The sequence below is a fragment of the Quercus suber genome, unplaced genomic scaffold (assembly GCF_002906115.3).
Source record: "Quercus suber isolate HL8 unplaced genomic scaffold, Cork oak 2.0 scaffold_234, whole genome shotgun sequence".
Classification (NCBI taxonomy): domain Eukaryota; kingdom Viridiplantae; phylum Streptophyta; class Magnoliopsida; order Fagales; family Fagaceae; genus Quercus; species Quercus suber.
The window spans coordinates 920,252-940,161 of NW_027069691.1; the positions used below are offsets into that span (position 1 = coordinate 920,252).

Below are 19,910 nucleotides of genomic sequence, written 5' to 3' on the forward strand. Positions count from 1 at the left end.
CAAGTTTGTAAGACTTGAGTTGCTACAGTGAAATCGAGTCTAAGAAACTCGAGATTTTAGTTTGCTAATTAGTTTGAAAATGATGCTAACTAACAAATATGTTTGAAAATGGGTGGTATATGCCAATTTTCTTCCTCTTCTCTCACCTAATCCTCACAAACGATTCGCACAGCCACAGACTCCTTTTCGCACTGAGAATGAATAAGTAATGACAGTAAAGCAACTCACTAGTACTATAACAATCCAAAACAAAAAGAACACAAAGTCAAAAATCAAATCCAAACCACACCACCCATTTTTAACTCTCCCCCTCTCACGAATCAAACAATGCCCTGTAAGCTAAAAACTGAATAAGACAGAACAACCATTTTTTGCAATTTGGGGGACCTTTCACAGATCACATGCTAATTAAATTAGCTTTGGTTGCAGTACCCACATTATTCTAATTCAGCTTCTTTCTTTCTATTTAATTAAGTCTTACTTTTCTTCTTTATATTTGCTGTTCCTTTTTGTTTAAGTTCGTTCTATCTCTACCTTTGATTGGTGGTTGGTTGGGTGAGTTACAAAGCTATTTGTCAATGGTTTTGAAATGAAGTTGTTGAAATGAGAGGAGCTTTGATCGTTTGTGAGGATTAGGTGAGATAAGAGATGTGGCTGTGAAGAGGGATTTCAACGTGGGGTTGGGTTGGGGTTTGGAATTTCAATTTGGTGATTTAGAACTCAATTTCAATTTGGTGATTTAGAACTCAATTGGGTTTGACTAGAAGTGAGAGTGTTGATAAGTGACTCATGTGAATCTCACGTGAGACTAATAGTGGTGGAAGCTTACATGGATCGGCTGATGTGGAAGGGCCACATAAGACATGTAGGATGATTATTTATATTTTAATTAAATTCGTGACAAGTATACATTTTGTTTGTCATATAAACAGATTCTATTAGTCATCCGTAGAGACTAAATTAACTGTAGCTTGACAATAGCAAAGACCAAATTAATTGCTTTCAAAATATAAGAACTAAAACGGTGTTTTCGCCTAAAATCATATTATTTAAGTTAATCATTAAAATTATTTTTATTATAAACTTATATAAATTAGATTAAACAATTTTGTATAGTTGCAAATTATATAGGGTTTTAACCAAAAAAAAAAAATTATGGTCTTCACGAGCTATTTATACGCTTAATAAATTATTATAAATGAATAATTTGATATTTTATTAATTAATTTATAAAATTTTTTATAAAAAAATAATTTATAAACTTATAAAATCGAACCTTAAATTTATATTTAAATATATTTTCAAACACGTAATCATATAAATAAATATAAAATATTATATATAATTAGATTGACCAATGATGTCACTTAAAAAAAAGAAGATTTTCACTTTTCTTGTAAAAAAAGGCTTTTTCTCCGGTCGAATTTCAGCTGAGCTGTTTATAGAATCTAGCTCCATTTACAGCAAAAGGTGTTAAAAAAAAAAAAAAAAGGAAAAAAGAAGAAGAAGAAGAAGAACGAGGAACAATTCGACAGGCACAGAAAGAAAGAGCAAAGATTTCCCCGAGACAGAGATAAAAGCAAATCATCTAGCTTAGGGTTAGGGTTAGGGTTAGAGAGAAATGGAGGGTTGGGACCCGAACACGAAATCGACACTGACCCAAATCCCTCTACTAACGACGAAAGCCGGGCCAAGAGACGGTGCGGCCTGGACGCAGAGGCTGAAGGAGGAGTACAAGTCCTTGATCGCCTACACACAGATGAACAAGTCCAACGACAACGATTGGTTCCGGATCTCCGCGTCCAATCCGGAGGGGACACGTTGGACAGGGAAGTGCTGGTACGTGCACAATCTCCTCAAGTACGAGTTCGACCTCCAATTCGATATCCCTGTCACCTATCCCTCCACAGCTCCCGAGCTCGAGCTCCCTCAACTCGATGGCAAGACCCAAAAGGTTTCATATTTTGTTTAATTCCCATTTTGTCCTTTTTTGTTTGTGTTTATTTTCATTGTTCTGAATTTTTATTTTATTTTATTTTTTGGTTTTTCAGATGTATAGAGGGGGGAAGATCTGCTTGACCGTACATTTCAAGCCGCTTTGGGCAAAAAACTGGTACTTTCGTCTCTTTTTTTTTGTTTTTTTTTTTTAATTTTTTAATTTATTTTTAATTTTTAATACTAATTAGTAATTACTATGATCTTTATGGGTTTGCGTGAGCATAAACTGCATAGTTCCTCAGAGGTGAATGCCTCTAGATTACCCAACAACTGGTTCTAGCGGATGGAGTCGCTTCACCTTAAGTTTTACGGGCTAGAGGCGAGTCTAAAGGGTTCTTCTTTAAAAGGTTCCCTACTATATTAAAAAAAAAAAATACACATACACATACACACATTATGGTGTTTATGATTTTAAGGAGTGTTTGATGAAGGTCGTATCTCGATTTAGTGTGTTTTTTTACCAGTAGGATGAGTGATTAAATCTGGAATTTGATATGGGATGAAACATGTTTTAAACCAAGAAGCATGGACATGGTACACGTACGACACTAGTATGAAATGAAGTGTCCGTGCTTCCTAGGTTTTAAACCTCCTTGACTCTAAACCTTATTGGATTTGTTGGCTTGGCTTAGCTTAGCTGTGTTGTATAATTTTATTTCTATTCTTCTATATAGAGTAGAAGATTTAGTGCTTTGAATTATTATTAGAGCTGTCTCCTTGATTACTTTGCTTTTCCAACTAATGAAAACACATTCTCTCTCTTGTTTGTATGATGGAACTTGTTTTTGTAAGAGACGTTTATTTTCTTTTCAGATAATTTGCAAACCACTGTTTGTTTTAATGATATTATTGTTATGGTACTACAAGAATATCAGCATAATGACTTATTTCCTGAAAATTTGTTTCCCAACTTGATAAAGGAACCCTGCATTTCAATTTTTGGAGCTGTAACAATGTATGTATTAACATGGTATCATTCTTGTGCTGGAAAAACAGTACTAACTACTACCCTAGTTTTGGTTTTTAACTTTCCTTAAACAAACAGACTACTTTTTTCTGATCTCTTAGCTACATGTGGCCACGTTGGTTAACTTTGAATCATCATTATTTTCATCTGGATTTATTCCCTGTCTGTCTCTTTGAGCAATCTGGTTGTATCGTAGACTAATATATTTGTTGATCCTGCTTTTGTTTTGCAGTCCTAGGTTTGGTATAGCTCATGCACTATGCTTGGGTCTTGCACCATGGCTTGCGGCAGAGGTTCCCATTCTTGTGGATTCGGGTATGATTAAGCACAAAGATGATGCAACCACATCCACTGAAACTTAGTTTCTTAAACAATGTTCTGGCTGTAAAATTAAACATTGGGTTCCAGAGTTGTTACTTGTTAGCTTGCTTTTTGAAAAGAATAAACATTGGGGCTTAAATGTGCCATTGATAGGACGTCGTCCTCTAAGGTGTACAATTTATCTGCCAGATATTATAATCTATGAGATCAAATATATACTCCTGAAGTTTTTTTGCATTTATTTAGTTTCAAGGTGCAAGTAAGTCATGATTATTCAGATTGATCATATTTTATTCCTTGTCTGCATTTTCTCCCTTGGTGCTTCTTTCTGTCAAGCTTGTATCTAGTCTGCGGTAACTTTACAATCTATGATGATGACGTAGGCACAATGATCTCTACCTTATACTCAATATTGTTGGTGTGATTTGTTCATAGCCCCAAATTGGACAAAATTAGATCCTTGTGTCAAAGTTCAAATTCCTCGCCCCACCTTAGCCTATTTGTGTTTCTAAATTTCATTTTTTTCTTACTGACAATTCATCCTTTGTGACAAACTCTGAGCCTTTTGTTGCTTTGTTAGAGCTCTTCAACATACTCAAATTCAGCATGTACATCATAAATAGTTTGCTTTTGGGTTAGTCTACCTGCGTACTAATTCTTCTTTATTAAGCCAAAATTTGCACGATTGGAGATGTCAGTCTGTCAAGGAGCTCCTCTAGATCTTTGTTTTTGAAAGGTACTGGAATGAGCTCCTCTAGATCTACTAGTTTGCTAATCCTGACATGTGCTTATGAGCTTATCACTGGGGGAGAGGGGACTGTGCTTCAACTTATTGGGCATATGATCTATTGTCCCTCTTTTGGTAATTTTTGTCTTACAATTCATCCTCATTCTCCCAAGAAGTTTTTTAATTTATGGTACATTCTAAGCCCTAAAATTAGGCGTAATTGCAGTGGGGAAAAAGGGGTGGGGTGGGGTAAGTGTAATCGGGATGAAAAGATTAGAGTGGGAAAGTGTAATTTGTCAACCCCCCTTCCCCCTGCTTTATATTTAAAGGTTGAAATTAAACTATTGTACGTATATGCAGCTCAATGTCTTCTCATTGCTTCTCGTTTTAGGGGAGTAAACAATGAGCTATATGTAATCTAGATGTTAAACCTTTGCTAGCAACATCAAAACCAATGGATAAGTTTGATTTAAAAAAGAAAAGAAAAAAGTAATGCATGATTTTGCAGTAGTTGTATGCACACAAAACCCTTTTCCGGCTCTACTTACATTGTGTTGAATAAATGCTACACATGAATAACCTCTTCTCCTTTTTAATAAAGATTAGATTACAAGTTATATGGTTCTTAGGGACACAATATTGCACAAACTCTGCCCATGGTAATGGTTCACACTTCACACGTCTTATTTTCTTCCGTTAGCCTTTGCTCTAGGGTAATTGCAGCGGCGAAAAAGACGGGGAGGTGGATAAGTGTAATTTGTCAAGTTGCCGGCTTCGCGTGGCCCCGTGTCATTTGTCAACTCCCCTCCCCCCCCTTTTATTTAAACTATTGTACATTTATGCATCTCAATGTCTTCTTCTCATTGCTTCTCGTTTTAAGGGAGTTAACAATGAGCTATCTGTAATCTAGATGTTAAACCTTTGCTAGCAACCCAAAACCTACGGATAAGTTTGATTTAAAAAAAAAAAAACAACAGCAACAACAACATTTGCTTTAGAGTAGTTGCATGCACAAAAACCCTTTTCAATCTTTACTTAGTACTTGCATTAGTATTGAATAAATGCCATACAAGAATACCCTCTCTCTCTTTTTTTTTTAAAATAAAGATTGGATTACAAAGTATATAGTTCTTAGAGCATTTACAATGGGAATGTAAATGCCATATATTGCCTCTATTTAGTATTTGTCTCTCAAAAACCTCCACCATCAGGAATTGTAAAAAATTTTACAATTCTGCTACAGTGCCATCCTATTTTTATGATAGCACTGTAGCAAGCTTCTATAAGGTTAAATAATATTTTATTTTTTTCTATCTTCTCTCTCTTCATTTCTCTGTCTTCTCTTCTCTCTCTTGTTTTGTTCTACAACTGCTCTCTCCTCTCCTCGAACCCAAAACCCCATTTTTCTCAAACTCAAAACCTCGTGTGGTGGTGGTAGCGGAGAGGTAGGCGTGGGTCCTCCAATACGACGTTGTCTTCCCTGTGGTGGTGGTGTGGTTGTGTGGCAGTGGTGACGAAATGGGTTTGGGTCGGTGGTTTGTGGTGGCGAAGTGGGTTTGTGGTGTGGGTTGATCTGTGACGTGGCAGGTGGTGGCAGTGGATGTGGGTATTCGGTGGTAGTGGGTAGTGGGATTTTGATTTGTGTGGGAGTGGGTTTTGGGTCACCAGGCGACAGCATGGTGGGAGTGGGTCTTAAAGCTTATCTTTCTTATGCTTTGAACTTGAAGCAATTCCTTGCACAAAGACTTATTTTTTGTGGTGGTTTCTATGGTGGTGGTGTGGAGTTTGTTTTTGGGTTTTGTTTGGGTTTGGGTTTTAGATTTGTTGTGATTTACTTGGTTGATTTGGGTTTTCTTTGTTGGGTTTTGTAAGCCTAGTTGTGTTTGATTTGGATGATGATCCGACTGAAATAATGTTGTGTGTTTTTTATAGTGAAATCTCTGCAATTCCTGGATGTAGGCAAATTTCTAAACCACGTAAATACTATCTTATGCGTGTGATTATTTTTCTTTGACGTGTGTTTTCTCTATTTTTTTGTTTCTCACAGGTTTGAGAATTTGTGTTAATCCTACAACATGCTCAGCAACTGTGTGTGTGTTTTTTGTGTGTGGTGTCGTGGTGAGTCGTGGTGGTGAGTAGTGGGTTATGGGTTGTGGGTTTTGTTTGGTTGTTGTGTGTGTGTGTGTGTGTTTTTTTTTTTTTTTTGGTGTGGTGGTGGGTGCATGGTTTTTGTGGCTGGTGTCTGGTGGTTTATGTGTGTGTGTGTGTGTGTGTGTGTGTTTTTTTTTTGGTTGTTGTTGTTGTTGGTGGTGGTGGTGGTTCTTGTTGGTGGGTTTGGTGGTTTTTTTTAATGGGTTTACAAGTTGGCAAGGTGGTGGCGTGGTGGTTGTGATGGTGGTTGCTAGCCGGTGTCTGGTGGGATAAATGGGATGTGAGTGGTGGTGTTTTAATGGGTTTTGCCGGAGCTGGTTGAGGGAGAGAGAGAGAGAGAGAGAAAAAAAAAAAAAAAAAACAAAAAAAAAAATTTAAATAAAGTAACAAAAGAAATAAAAGTTGGGATGTTGGGAATATTATAAAATAGTATGATATAATTGATAAAATAGCTTTTTAAAATGATAAAATAGGATGAGATACAATTTTCGGATGGGGATGCTCTTAGGGACACAATATTACACAAACACTGCCCATGGTAGTAATGGTTCACACTTATTATTTCCATCCATTTGCCTTTGCTCCATCAATCACATATTTCTGTTTAAAAGGTAGGACCGGCTGCAAGGATCTCCTCAGTCAAGTTGTTGTCCGTTCCAATCTTGTAATTCGTGAATACCTCAAAATTCTTCTTGAACAGACCCCCTAGCTTTAATAATGTGTCATTGTAGGCCTTCTTGTCTGACCACTGCATACAAAAGAATTGTGTACCTTGTTAAAAACAATTCAAGCTAATGCCAAGATATAAGCAGCAGGACCATTAGCGGAAATTGAGTCAACTAACAGTATTAATCGGACTCAGGATTTCTGGAGGCACGCCATCAATTTCAGTAGGGATCTCAAGTCCAAACACTTCAGTCTTAACATAGTTTGCCTTCAAAAGGGTCCCTGAGTGAATGGCATCAATGATCTTCCTGGTATAAGCTAGCTTGATACGGTTACCTGATCCATAGCTGCAGAGGAAGTAGAAGTTAAAATTTACCCAATATATATCAAATGCATGTTAATATTTGCATTCTCGAAAAGTATATCATACCGCCCACCCGACCAGCCTGTGTTAACAAGCCATCCGGTAGCCCCATGCTTTTGCATCTTTTCAGCCAGCATTGCTGCATACTTTGTAGGATGCAGCATTATAAATGCTGCACCAAAGCAGGCTGAGAATGTAGCCTGTGGCTCCTTGATACCTTCCTCTGTCCCAGCCACCTATATTCACATGCAAAGTTACATCTATTAGTCTCATATATCAACTGCCTTAACAGCATTGTCAAATATGAAATAACAAACGAAATATTGTAAATGCATCTATGCAAGTGTCTGAAAGATAACATCAGGTTTGAGAAGTACCAGAGCAGTGTAACCACTGATAAAATGGTACATGGTCTGAGCCAAGCTCAGCTTGCTCACAGGTGGGAGCACACCAAATGCATCACAGGCTAGAAGGATGACATTCTTTGGATGAGGTCCAACACATGGTATCTTAGCATTAGGGATGTACTCTATAGGATATGCTGCACGAGTGTTCTCTGAAACAAGCAACAAATCAAAATAAGTATGAAATGCACACTGGCTTTGTATCGTTATTACATGGAGGTTAAATTTTATATTTGATTTATATGATATTTGTTCTATGTTGCACTGATAGTAATTGCCCTTGACCTGCTCTTACTGGTAGAATCTATGTATGTTGCTGCATAACCCAACTTTGTTGCCTCATAAATATTTAATGGATAGAAAAACAAAGTGACAAAATTAAGTCATGCTACTTTCTTGATTTGTTTGTTCCAAATTTATCCAGTGATAGTTTTCCTCAAAATTTTAGAATATTCAGCTTATTCAAACACACATGTGATCTGTACCTGTAACACCCTTGTCTGAGTAATCCACTTCTCGAGTATGCTCTTCAAAGACAACATTCTCTAATACTGCCAAAGACAAACAGTAGTTTATAAGAACAAATTAATAAGCTAAGCACATTCATTTGATGCCATTCATTGAACACTAAGGCTAATTCACACTCATTTTAAATTATGAATTCCAATATAAATGAGTCACATTTTTACCAGTCCCAAACTTGATAGCATTCCAAATATCAGGCTCCTTATCCTTTGACAAATCAATGCACTTTGCATAGCAGCCACCTTCAATGTTTGACACACCATTCTCACTCCAGCAGTGCTCATCATCTCCGATTAAATACCTATTATGATCTGTAGATAGAGTTGTCTTCCCGGTACCTAGACATAAACCCAAAGGGTATCAGTGTATCACTATCATCAACAATGAAGTGATATGAATCATAAATTACATTGAGGGACAGGTATGTAATGGCTGGCAAATGATGGCTTCACATCACAATTGCCAAAGTGACAAGTTGTTAATATAGGTAAAAAAGTTATGTCCATGGTGGGCTCAAATTAGAACCGGTAAAAACTCACCAACTTAGCTGTAGTAAAATATGTTGTGTGTCTAGTATTACTCTACTGTACCTGATAATCCGAAGAAAAGGGCAACATCACCACCTTTCCCCATATTGCAACCAGAGTGCAGGGAGAGGATATGACGTTGAGGCATGAGATAGTGCATTACACTGAATAAACCTTTCTTCATTTCCCCAGCATACTGTGTTCCGAGGATGACCATTTCCCTCCTAGCAAGATTGAGGTCTACGCTAGTAGAGGAGGTCATGTAATGAGTGTAACGATTACATGGGAACTGCCCAGCATTGTATATTGTAAAGTCTGGAGTCCCAAATTCCTCCAGCTCTTCAGCATTGGGTCGTATACACCTGCCACCCAACCCAGATATTATTTGTACACTAACATTAGGCACAGATTCTTAGTACTCACTGACTTCTATGTTAGGGTGAAACTATTAGAAGTAGATGAACAATTCAATCTCAACATTCAGGCTTACTTATCTGGTGACCATTAGCATTGTGGAATGCAGACATAAAGAAGCCAGGGTAAGTATTTGAATTTAGCACTTACATGTTGTGCATGAACAAGGAATGGTAAGCCCGGGCAGATACAATCCGGACTTTGATACGGTGTTCTGGGTCCCAGTTCAAAAACTGATCATTCACATACACCTAAACACAAATTTACCATATCAGCTACATTATTTCTCACAAATTTGTACAAATCACAGAGATAGTCAGGAAAATTTTCTAAGGGCTTAGGCATTAGTTGCTGATCAAAATTTGGAATCAAATATTTTCATGTGCTGCTTTCCCCTTGGGGTTCAAAGAAAGGTTGAGGATGATTAGTTTCCTTTGCAATTACTTCCAAAGTACATGATTTTTTTTTTTTTTAAATTCAAAATAATTGGTGGAGGGGGGACTTGAACTTTAGTTGTCTCCGTTGAACACACCATGAAATGCTAGTTGAGTTACGAGCTCTTAACTAAAATAAACGATATAATTTGAATAATTTTGAGAACTATTTGTTGCTGTTGAACTTTTTCCTGTGAAAATGCCTAGAAGAATTATTATTATTTTGGTTGTTTTTCCTGATGCAGCAAGCTTACCAGCAATTATTAATGCTGCACTCATGAAACAGAAAGAATAGTGTATATTTCTATCTCAACATTTCTACATCAGCAAGCTCAGCAGAAAATCTAATCTGAGCACACTTCTTCTAAGTTCACCATATTCTTTTTATACCTAAGCTGAATCAATAAAAATTATAGTTTCAACGGAGGCAAATCTCCAAAATTTATTCTTCAGCCAAACTATTTCTTACAAGGCCAGCGGCTTTAATCTAAATTGAAAATCAACTAATTTGGATCAAAATTCTCTCCATTTGTCTCGAAATTGAGAGCATCTATTTCACGGCTTAACTTTAGTTTTCATGAATTTTAAGGGTGTACATGGAGTTAACCTCATTTAAAATTCAATCCCATCAAATAAGGAACAATCATTCTCCGCTAATTGAGGAACTCAAAAATTGTGTCACATCAGACTTTATGATTCAACTTGTTTAGACCTTTTGGTGGGAATCTAATCTCTCTACTTTAAAAGCCTATACCTATCCTATCTCATGGGCAATCCAAGCAAATTGATTAGTGCGTGGGCTCCAACTGCATAAAAGGTCCTGATTTCATGCTATTAATTTCCCTCAAAATCCTTCTTCTTTTTTTTTGCTGGGTCCTCAAAATCCTTCTTCGTTGATCATAGATGTCTACATGCTTATATTATATGCTATTCACAACAATTGCAAAGGTTGATGAAAAGTCAAAAGAAATCCCATGTGCCTTGTGTAGAAATAAAAGCCTAAAGTGGGTCTATTCAAGATGAGATTCATGCACGTGTCAACTTCTTGGAGACTAAAAAAACAACAAATGTATATGCCATAGATTTAGGAAGAGATAAGCATTCACTAGATTCAAAATCTCAAGGAAAATGAATTGAGTTAATAAACTAATCACTAAAATATCTAATTCTTAAGCTGTCATATATCATAACCAACTAATTGACACGTCCTTCTCAAAAAAAAAAAAACTAATTGACACGTCACCACTTGACCATCCATATACAAAATGGACGGTTCAAGGAAAGCAAGCTGTGACTTTGAAAACAACAATATATATATATATATACATAAAATGTTACCGAAAAACGTGAGGTGAAACCATAAAGAGTAGAACTTTAAGTATCAAGCATGTGACAACTAATAAAATATAACAAATCTTATTACATTTTTTTTTAATAGATATGGATGAATAATTTATTATGCATAATAACCCAAGAGATCCCATTATATTGGAAGATTATAGTTTCCTTTTAGTTTCTTCTTAGGAGTAATGTCATAGTTTGAAACTCTTTAAAAAAAATTAAGTTTTATTGTAATATGATGCTTGAGAATAGGATGAAGATGTAATAATTTGTCAAGCAAAACGTATATTTGTCTTACTTTTATTTTACCATATTTAACAATTACTTTAAAATTAATGATTAATTTTTTAACCAAAATCAGAGAGGAAGACTGAAATACCTTATCCAACGAGTTCAAGTAATCCACGGCTCTTTCTCTGTTGACCATGAAAGTATGCTCATCCATTTCGATGTTGGGTGAGCCCCTAACCAGAAAATTCATAAACTCAACTTTCAACAAATAACAAGTATACACAGCTAGCAAGAAAGGCAGTTTCTATTCTACACACAGTCTTATTACACAAATTAGTTTTTGAACTAAAATTGTCTTCGAAGTTGTATGTACTGTGGTGGTACACTGCAAATTGCAATTATTTAACATAGTGTCCAAATCTTCATCTCATCTTGAGCGGTTTTGTAAAAATTAACATTTTTCAATAGTTAAAATTACACTTACTTTCCCCACCAAAGCTCATTTTCAGTGGTTTCATCCTTGACTACACGTCTGTCCCTGGGTGACCGACCTGTCTTTGCTCCCGAAAGAGTTGCTATAGCACCGGAAGCTGTTATAAATGACCCTTTCTCATACTTAATAGCTTGCTCAGTAAAAGTTCTGTACCAAAATTTAAGTTTACATCAGTTTATGGATTTTTAATTAGCAGATTTCCAATGATTGTTAAAATAATAATAGAATCACTATAAAAATTGCACAATTGCAGAAATCAGAAGATATGAGTACACGTTTAAAAGAACTGTTTGACTGAAAGAAGTCCATGATACCTGTCTAAATAATCAAATATAATATGTTCAACAATTAACAGTAAAATTTAAGTAGGTTTTTTTTTTTATTATTTTTATTCAGCTTTTTAATTCCTGGCCTTTTTTTTTGTTATATATGAGGATAATGCATTTAATTAATTTTTTATATAAGTGAGGATAANCTCGAAATTGAGAGCATCTATTTCACGGCTTAACTTTAGTTTTCATGAATTTTAAGGGTGTACATGGAGTTAACCTCATTTAAAATTCAATCCCATCAAATAAGGAACAATCATTCTCCGCTAATTGAGGAACTCAAAAATTGTGTCACATCAGACTTTATGATTCAACTTGTTTAGACCTTTTGGTGGGAATCTAATCTCTCTACTTTAAAAGCCTATACCTATCCTATCTCATGGGCAATCCAAGCAAATTGATTAGTGCGTGGGCTCCAACTGCATAAAAGGTCCTGATTTCATGCTATTAATTTCCCTCAAAATCCTTCTTCTTTTTTTTTGCTGGGTCCTCAAAATCCTTCTTCGTTGATCATAGATGTCTACATGCTTATATTATATGCTATTCACAACAATTGCAAAGGTTGATGAAAAGTCAAAAGAAATCCCATGTGCCTTGTGTAGAAATAAAAGCCTAAAGTGGGTCTATTCAAGATGAGATTCATGCACGTGTCAACTTCTTGGAGACTAAAAAACAACAAATGTATATGCCATAGATTTAGGAAGAGATAAGCATTCACTAGATTCAAAATCTCAAGGAAAATGAATTGAGTTAATAAACTAATCACTAAAATATCTAATTCTTAAGCTGTCATATATCATAACCAACTAATTGACACGTCCTTCTCAAAAAAAAAAAAAAACTAATTGACACGTCAACCACTTGACCATCCATATACAAAATGGACGGTTCAAGGAAAGCAAGCTGTGACTTTGAAAACAACAATATATATATATATATACATAAAATGTTACCGAAAAACGTGAGGTGAAACCATAAAGAGTAGAACTTTAAGTATCAAGCATGTGACAACTAATAAAATATAACAAATCTTATTACATTTTTTTTTAATAGATATGGATGAATAATTTATTATGCATAATAACCCAAGAGATCCCATTATATTGGAAGATTATAGTTTCCTTTTAGTTTCTTCATTAGGAGTAAATGTCATAGTTTGAAACTCTTTAAAAAAAATTAAGTTTTATTGTAATATGATGCTTGAGAATAGGATGAAGATGTAATAATTTGTCAAGCAAAACGTATATTTGTCTTACTTTTATTTTACCATATTTAACAATTACTTTAAAATTAATGATTAATTTTTTTAACCAAAATCAGAGAGGAAGACTGAAATACCTTATCCAACGAGTTCAAGTAATCCACGGCTCTTTCTCTGTTGACCATGAAAGTATGCTCATCCATTTCGATGTTGGGTGAGCCCCTAACCAGAAAATTCATAAACTCAACTTTCAACAAATAATATAACAGCTAGCAAGAAAGGCAGTTTCTATCACACACTGTCTTATTACACACAATTTAGTTTTTGAACTAAAATTGTCTTGAAGTTGTATGTACTGTGTGTGGTGGACACTGTAAATTGCAATTATTTAACATGTGTCCAAATTTCATCACTCATCTTGACCGGTTTTGTAAAAATTAAACATTTTTTAATAGTTAAAATTACACTTACTTTCCCCACCAAAGCTCATTTTCAGTGGTTTCATCCTTGACTACACGTCTGTCCCTGGGTGACCGACCTGTCTTTGCTCCCGAAAGAGTTGCTATAGCACCGGAAGCTGTTATAAATGACCCTTTCTCATACTTAATAGCTTGCTCGTAAAGTTCTGTACCAAGTTTAAGTTTACATCAGTTTATGGATTTATTAATTAGCAGATTTCAATGATTGTTAAAATAATAATAGAATCACTATAAAAATTGCACAATTGCAGAAATCAGAAGATATGAGTACACGTTAAAAGAACTGTTTGACTGAAAGAAGTCCATGATACCTGTCTAAATAATCAAATATAATATGTTCAACAATTAACAGTAAAATTTAAGTAGGTTTTTTATTGTTATTATTTTTATTCCAGCTTTTTTCTTCCTGGCTTGGGCATTCAATTATTTTGTTATATATGAGGATAATCTATTTAATTTTTCTATTGAATTTTGATTTGAAGAATAAGTCGAGCAAAGAAATAGATAAAGAATCGGCTAAAAATGCACTTTATAACTGCCAAGTTTGAATGAGTTCAAAACTTAGATTATACTCTGGATTATTACAATTCTATTAGGTTGTAATCCATACTTAGGCATTAAAAAAAAAAAAAAATCAACAATACTATAATTGGAAGGCAATTTTAAAATGGACGGTTCAAGGAAAGCAAGCTGTGACTTTGAAAACAACAATATATATATATATATATATATATAAAATGTTACCAAAAAACGTGAGGTGAAACCATAAAGAGTAGAACTTTAAGTATCAAGCATGTGACAACTAATAAAATATAACAAATCTTATTACTTTTTTTTTTTAATAGATATGGATGAATAATTTATTTTGCATAATAACCCAATAGATCCCATTATATTGGAAGATTCTAGTTCCCTTTTAGTTCCCTCGTAGATGTTATAGTTTGAAATTCTCTATAAAAAAAAAAAAAATTAAGTTTTATTGTAATATAATGCTTGAGAATAAGGTAAAGATGTAAAATTTGTCAAGCAAAACGTATATTTATCTTACTTTTATTTTACCATATTTAACAATTACTTTAAAATTAATGATTAATTTTTTAACCAAAATCAGAGAGGAAAGACTGAAATACCTTTTCCAACGAGTTTAAGTAATCCACAGCTCTTTCTCTGTTGACCATGAAAGTATGCTCATCCATTTCGATGTTGGGTGAGCCCCTAACCAGAAAATTCATAAACTCAACTTTCAACAAATAATATAACAGCTAGCAAGAAAGGCAGTTTCTAATTTCTATCACAGTCTTATTACACAGAATTCAGTTTTTGAACTAAAATTGTCTTCAAGTTATATGTACTGTGTGTGATGGACACTGCAAATTGCAATTATTTAACATATGTCCAAATTCCAATGCTCATCTTGAGCGGTTTTGTAAAAATTAAACATTTTTCAATAGTTAAAATTACACTTACTTTCCCCACCAAAGCTCATTTTCAGTGGTTTCATCCTTGACTACCCGTCTGTCCCTGGGTGACCGACCTGTCTTTGCTCCCGAAAGAGTTGCTATAGCACCGGAAGCTGTTATAAATGACCCTTTCTCATACTTAATAGCTTGCTCATAAAGTTCTGTACCAAAATTTAAGTTTACATCAGTTTATGGATTTATTAATTAGCAGATTTCAATGATTGTTAAAATAATAATAGAATCACTATAAAAATTGCACAATTGCAGAAATCAGAAGATATGAGTACACGTTAAAAGAACTGTTTGACTGAAAGAAGTCCATGATACCTGTCTAAATAATCAAATATAATATGTTCAACAATTAACAGTAAAATTTAAGTAGGTTTTTTATTGTTATTATTTTTATTCCAGCTTTTTTCTTCCTGGCTTGGGCATTCAATTATTTTGTTATATATGAGGATAATCTATTTAATTTTTCTATTGAATTTTGATTTGAAGAATAAGTCGAGCAAAGAAATAGATAAAGAATCGGCTAAAAATGCACTTTATAACTGCCAAGTTTGAATGAGTTCAAAACTTAGATTATACTCTGGATTATTACAATTCTATTAGGTTGTAATCCATACTTAGGCATTAAAAAAAAAAAAAAATCAACAATACTATAATTGGAAGGCAATTTAGATTCGATTTGAATTTTCTTTTATAATTCAATTGCTAGGTGAGAGTTTAAATTATATATATCTTTATTAAAAATATTACAAGATGTAAATTAAATTGTAAATTTAAAATAAACTATTTAAATCATTACAAATGGACGCTATAAGTTAAAATTCTTTCCAAACTATAGATTGAAACTTTCTAAAAAAAATTTCTTAAGACTAAACCTTCAATCAGTTTCATAAAAACGTAATTGTAAAAATCAATAATTTAATCGATAAAAATCAAGAATCTGAATCATTTTCATTATCTTTGGACCATTTAAAATTTTAAAATCATGGATTCAACAACTCGCTTAAACAAAAGTGGACCATACCCTATCCCAATGGACCCAATCCCAGGACCCAATGCACAATAATGTAAAACAAAAAAAGTTGACAATGTTGAGAGAGAGAGGGATAGAGAAATATACCAGCAGGAGAAAGGTTGTAGAGGACGTGCGTGAACTTGAGGGCACTGTCACTAATGTCGAAGGTGTCATGTATACTATGCCCGCTATGTGCGACCTTTTGTCCCTCTGCCTTCCTTGCTGGGTCCCCTTTCACCACCTTAGGCCCTGTCTCCCTCGTTAGCGATGCCAACGATGCACTATTACCGTATTACCCCCACACACAACCCATAAAAAAGGGCACCAAAAGTCCAAAACAAAGGGACGGGTCAGTAATTTAATATTTCGTTATAGAAGTCCAACCGAACCAACTTTTAGTAGTGCGGTTTATCCCAATTTTAACTATTAAAAGAGAGAATTGTTTTCGTAAATGTCATTTTCGCATCAAATGATGGTAAATAAATTGTTATTAATTTTAATTTTAATTTATAAATTATTTTTTTACATGTAAATTAAATTTACCTTTTGTCCCTCTGCCTTCCTTGCTGGGTCCCCTTTCACCACCTTAGGCCCTGTCTCCCTCGTTAGCGATGCCAACGATGCACTATTACCGTATTACCCCCACACACAACCCATAAAAAAGGGCACCAAAAGTCCAAAACAAAGGGACGGGTCAGTAATTTAATATTTCGTTATAGAAGTCCAACCGAACCAACTTTTAGTAGTGCGGTTTATCCCAATTTTAACTATTAAAAGAGAGAATTGTTTTCGTAAATGTCATTTTCGCATCAAATGATGGTAAATAAATTGTTATTAATTTTAATTTTAATTTATAAATTATTTTTTTACATGTAAATTAAATTATCAAATAATAACTTGTTATTAAAAATTTATTATGATAATATTATGAATATAATATTTTTTATTAAAGAACTCGATCATTTTTTAAAATTGTTAAATTATAATGATGTAACAAGTGTCACATTTTTTAATAAATTATTTTAAAACTTTTTTTTGGTATATTTTTATAAGAAATAAAAAAAATTGTGAAATAATCCGTAAAACAAAAGAAGTAAATTATTCATTAAAGAGTTCAAATTCTATCCTGCAATTTTTTTTTTTAATAATTTTTGAAAATTATTTTGATGGGATGTTAAATCCTTGTTTTAATTTTTATATCCGATCACATTATGCTAAATTTCGTAAGAATTAACAGCAAAATGACAAGATACATAATAAAAACATTTTAAAAATCATGGGATCAATAGATCAAGCATTTCAACAGTTCAAAAAAAAAAAAAAGGGATTTTGTTTAACTAGGGCGACAGAAAAATGTGATTTGCCATTATACAAAACGATCGATGTGGTTTTGCTTTTACCTGATGGATTGGAGTTGCTGTTTCTGGAAATCCTCTTCGGATATGATGGCAAAAGTACCAGCTCCCTGACCCGGAGTTCTCGCCGTCCTCGGAGTGTTGGGCGCCGATTTCTTCTTCTGAAGAGAATGAAGCTCGTCGATCGTCTGAGCTTTCACCGGCGGCGCACTGTCGTCGTGGCACACCGCCGCCGACTTCTTCTGCGTTTCGATCCTCATCAGCCCTCCACGTCCTCTGCTCGCCAACTTAGCCTCTCCGTTTTCTGCCTCCATGATTTTCTAGCTTTTCCTTATATAATTTTTTTTTTTTTTCTCTCAGTTTGAAATCTAACAACGTTAATATTTTCCGACCATGCAAAAGAGATTCAAGAAGAAGAAAACGAGTGATATGATGTTTTGATAAGATGAGAGAGCGGAAGGTGATCTCATGCCCCTTTTAAAGGCTTCATTTTTAACAACAAAGCTTAACTTGGGTTTAGTTTGTTAATCTTGGTTAACAAGCCAGTATAAGGAAATATTTTTTAATATATGAAAATAGAAAAAAATGGACTTTTAATTGGGATATATAGCTCCAAAATAGGAATTTTCCATAGACTCCCATGGTGGACCGTTGGTGGTGGTGCCAATACATGTAGATATGATTGTCAGCGTCATTAGTTGCTGCATTTTTTCAACACCTGTATTGACGTGTGAGAAAAATAGTAAAATACTAGTGAGTAATAATTTTCCAGGGTCTTAATCTTTTTTTTTTTTTTTTTTTTTGTTTGAGTAAAGTTCGGATCACGGAGCAGGAGGTGGAAAACATCTGAAAAATTATTGAATACTCTGAGAGTACTATAAATGCCTCGTACTCTTATTTCTCATATGAATTGTGGGTCCTATTATAAATTTAATTAGTGAAACTCACAGTTATGTGGAAGGATGAAGTACGCATTTATGGTACTTTGAAAGTACCCAATAATTACCCAAATATCTAGGGTAATTGCACACATTCATCCCATTCGCACACTTTTTACTATTTTTTTTTTTTTTACTATTTATATTCAATAGTTAAGATAGAAAATTACTTTTTTCAACTCTTAATCTTAGCCTTCGTTAGTTATTGCATTAAGGTATTGCACCTGATCTCAATTCTCAAGATCACATATTATCAACTTATCCAACCAATAACTAATTACCCACCTCCAAATAAATAAAAATAAAAAGATAACCTAATTACTAGGTCGAAGTTCGATCCCAACTATGACGTTCTCCCATATTTGAAAACTTGACTCAATTACATGTGTACTCACTTTAGGGAAAAAAAAAAATACAAATAGAAATTTGTCAACTAATAATGCTACAATGTAATATCTTTCATAATTATTGACAATTATTGACATACTATATGGTTATTAGAGCAACATCACTTTTGCTTTTATCCACCATTGATATTGCTTTTATTATGGTCGCATATTATCATCTAATCAAATATGTAATCATACACCCCCCAAAAGACAAAATAATGTCTCATTTGATTGCAATGCAAGTTTTAGAATACTTTAATTGTTAAAAAGGGAAATTTTGTTAACAAATTATGCTATGATATAATATTTTTTTACAATTGTTGACATGATTTGTTGTTGTTAGAACAAGATTACTCTCACTTAAATCCATCATTGAAACAACTTTTATAATGCATAAATTACAATGACATATAAGAAATTGTGTAAAAAAGAGGTTATAAAAACTCTTGTGTCCTTAAACTTATTATTACATTAAACATATACAGTTTAGACCATATTTGAGCTCGTGTCCCAAATTTATGAAATGTTTTATATTATTATTATTATTATTATAAAATTACATGTGTCATTGTGAGATGAGACGAGTGTAAAAGTCATAGATGATCAAAAAAGCTAAAAATATCATAATTAACAAGTGATTGATGATGTGACAATTCATTGTTAAAGAGTGAAATTATGACAACTTTAGAATTTAAAAAAGTTAACATCTTAATAAAGAAAAATGATATAACGCAATAGATAAGGGTCCTAGATAATCAAGATTCAAGAATGATGGGCATTGTATGACATGAGTAAGTGCACTTAATCGTAGAGCCTAAAAATAGGCTCACATTCCATTCAAAGGATACATTATCTTTATTATTGTTATCTCAAGTGTGTAATGGTCTTTCTATTTCATTGATCTAATCCCCTAACATGGTTTCTCAGAAAAAAAAATAAAAAAATAAAAAATCCCCTAACACAATAAACATTATCTTAATGTTATTTCATAATAGCATTTAGCATTGATGTGGTTGGCTGGTTATGAATGCAAATACTCTATACCACTTTTTGTATACCACTCTATGTTTCACCGATTAGTATTTGTTATGTTTTGATTTTATTTTCTTTATAAAATAACTGAAGTTTAAAATGAAAAGTAATTATACACATGATAAGTAGTAATTAGTGGG

The 19,910-nt window shown here is 33.7% G+C and overlaps 2 protein-coding genes across 3 annotated transcripts; one reads left to right on the top strand and one right to left on the bottom strand.

Moving 5' to 3' along the window:
- The first annotated feature begins 1,430 nt into the window (after positions 1 to 1,430).
- Positions 1,431 to 3,527, top strand: LOC136070436 (ubiquitin-fold modifier-conjugating enzyme 1). The gene is made up of 3 exons (XM_065780402.1): positions 1,431 to 1,954; positions 2,052 to 2,113; positions 3,198 to 3,527. Exons 1-3 carry the CDS (start codon positions 1,622 to 1,624, stop codon positions 3,325 to 3,327), a joined length of 525 nt encoding a protein of 174 aa, XP_065636474.1. The 5' UTR covers positions 1,431 to 1,621; the 3' UTR covers positions 3,328 to 3,527.
- Positions 3,528 to 6,581: 3,054 nt separating this feature from the next.
- LOC111997603 (phosphoenolpyruvate carboxykinase (ATP) 1) lies at positions 6,582 to 17,942 on the bottom strand. 2 transcript variants are annotated; one of them, XM_065780404.1, is made up of 12 exons: positions 17,457 to 17,942; positions 16,162 to 16,337; positions 15,040 to 15,193; positions 13,231 to 13,315; positions 9,215 to 9,315; positions 8,714 to 9,012; positions 8,288 to 8,461; positions 8,084 to 8,149; positions 7,572 to 7,750; positions 7,261 to 7,430; positions 7,009 to 7,177; positions 6,582 to 6,912 (listed from the first exon to the last, which is right to left on the bottom strand). In XM_065780404.1, the coding sequence occupies exons 1-12, from the start codon at positions 17,723 to 17,725 to the stop codon at positions 6,769 to 6,771; spliced, it is 1,986 nt and encodes a 661-aa protein (XP_065636476.1). In that variant the 5' UTR covers positions 17,726 to 17,942; the 3' UTR covers positions 6,582 to 6,768. The 2 variants fall into 2 exon arrangements, with proteins under 2 accessions (XP_065636476.1, XP_065636475.1); XM_065780403.1 differs by lacking the exon at positions 13,231 to 13,315 and adding an exon at positions 14,703 to 14,787 and having other exon boundaries at positions 17,457 to 17,941.
- Between the last annotated feature and the right edge of the window lie 1,968 nt (positions 17,943 to 19,910).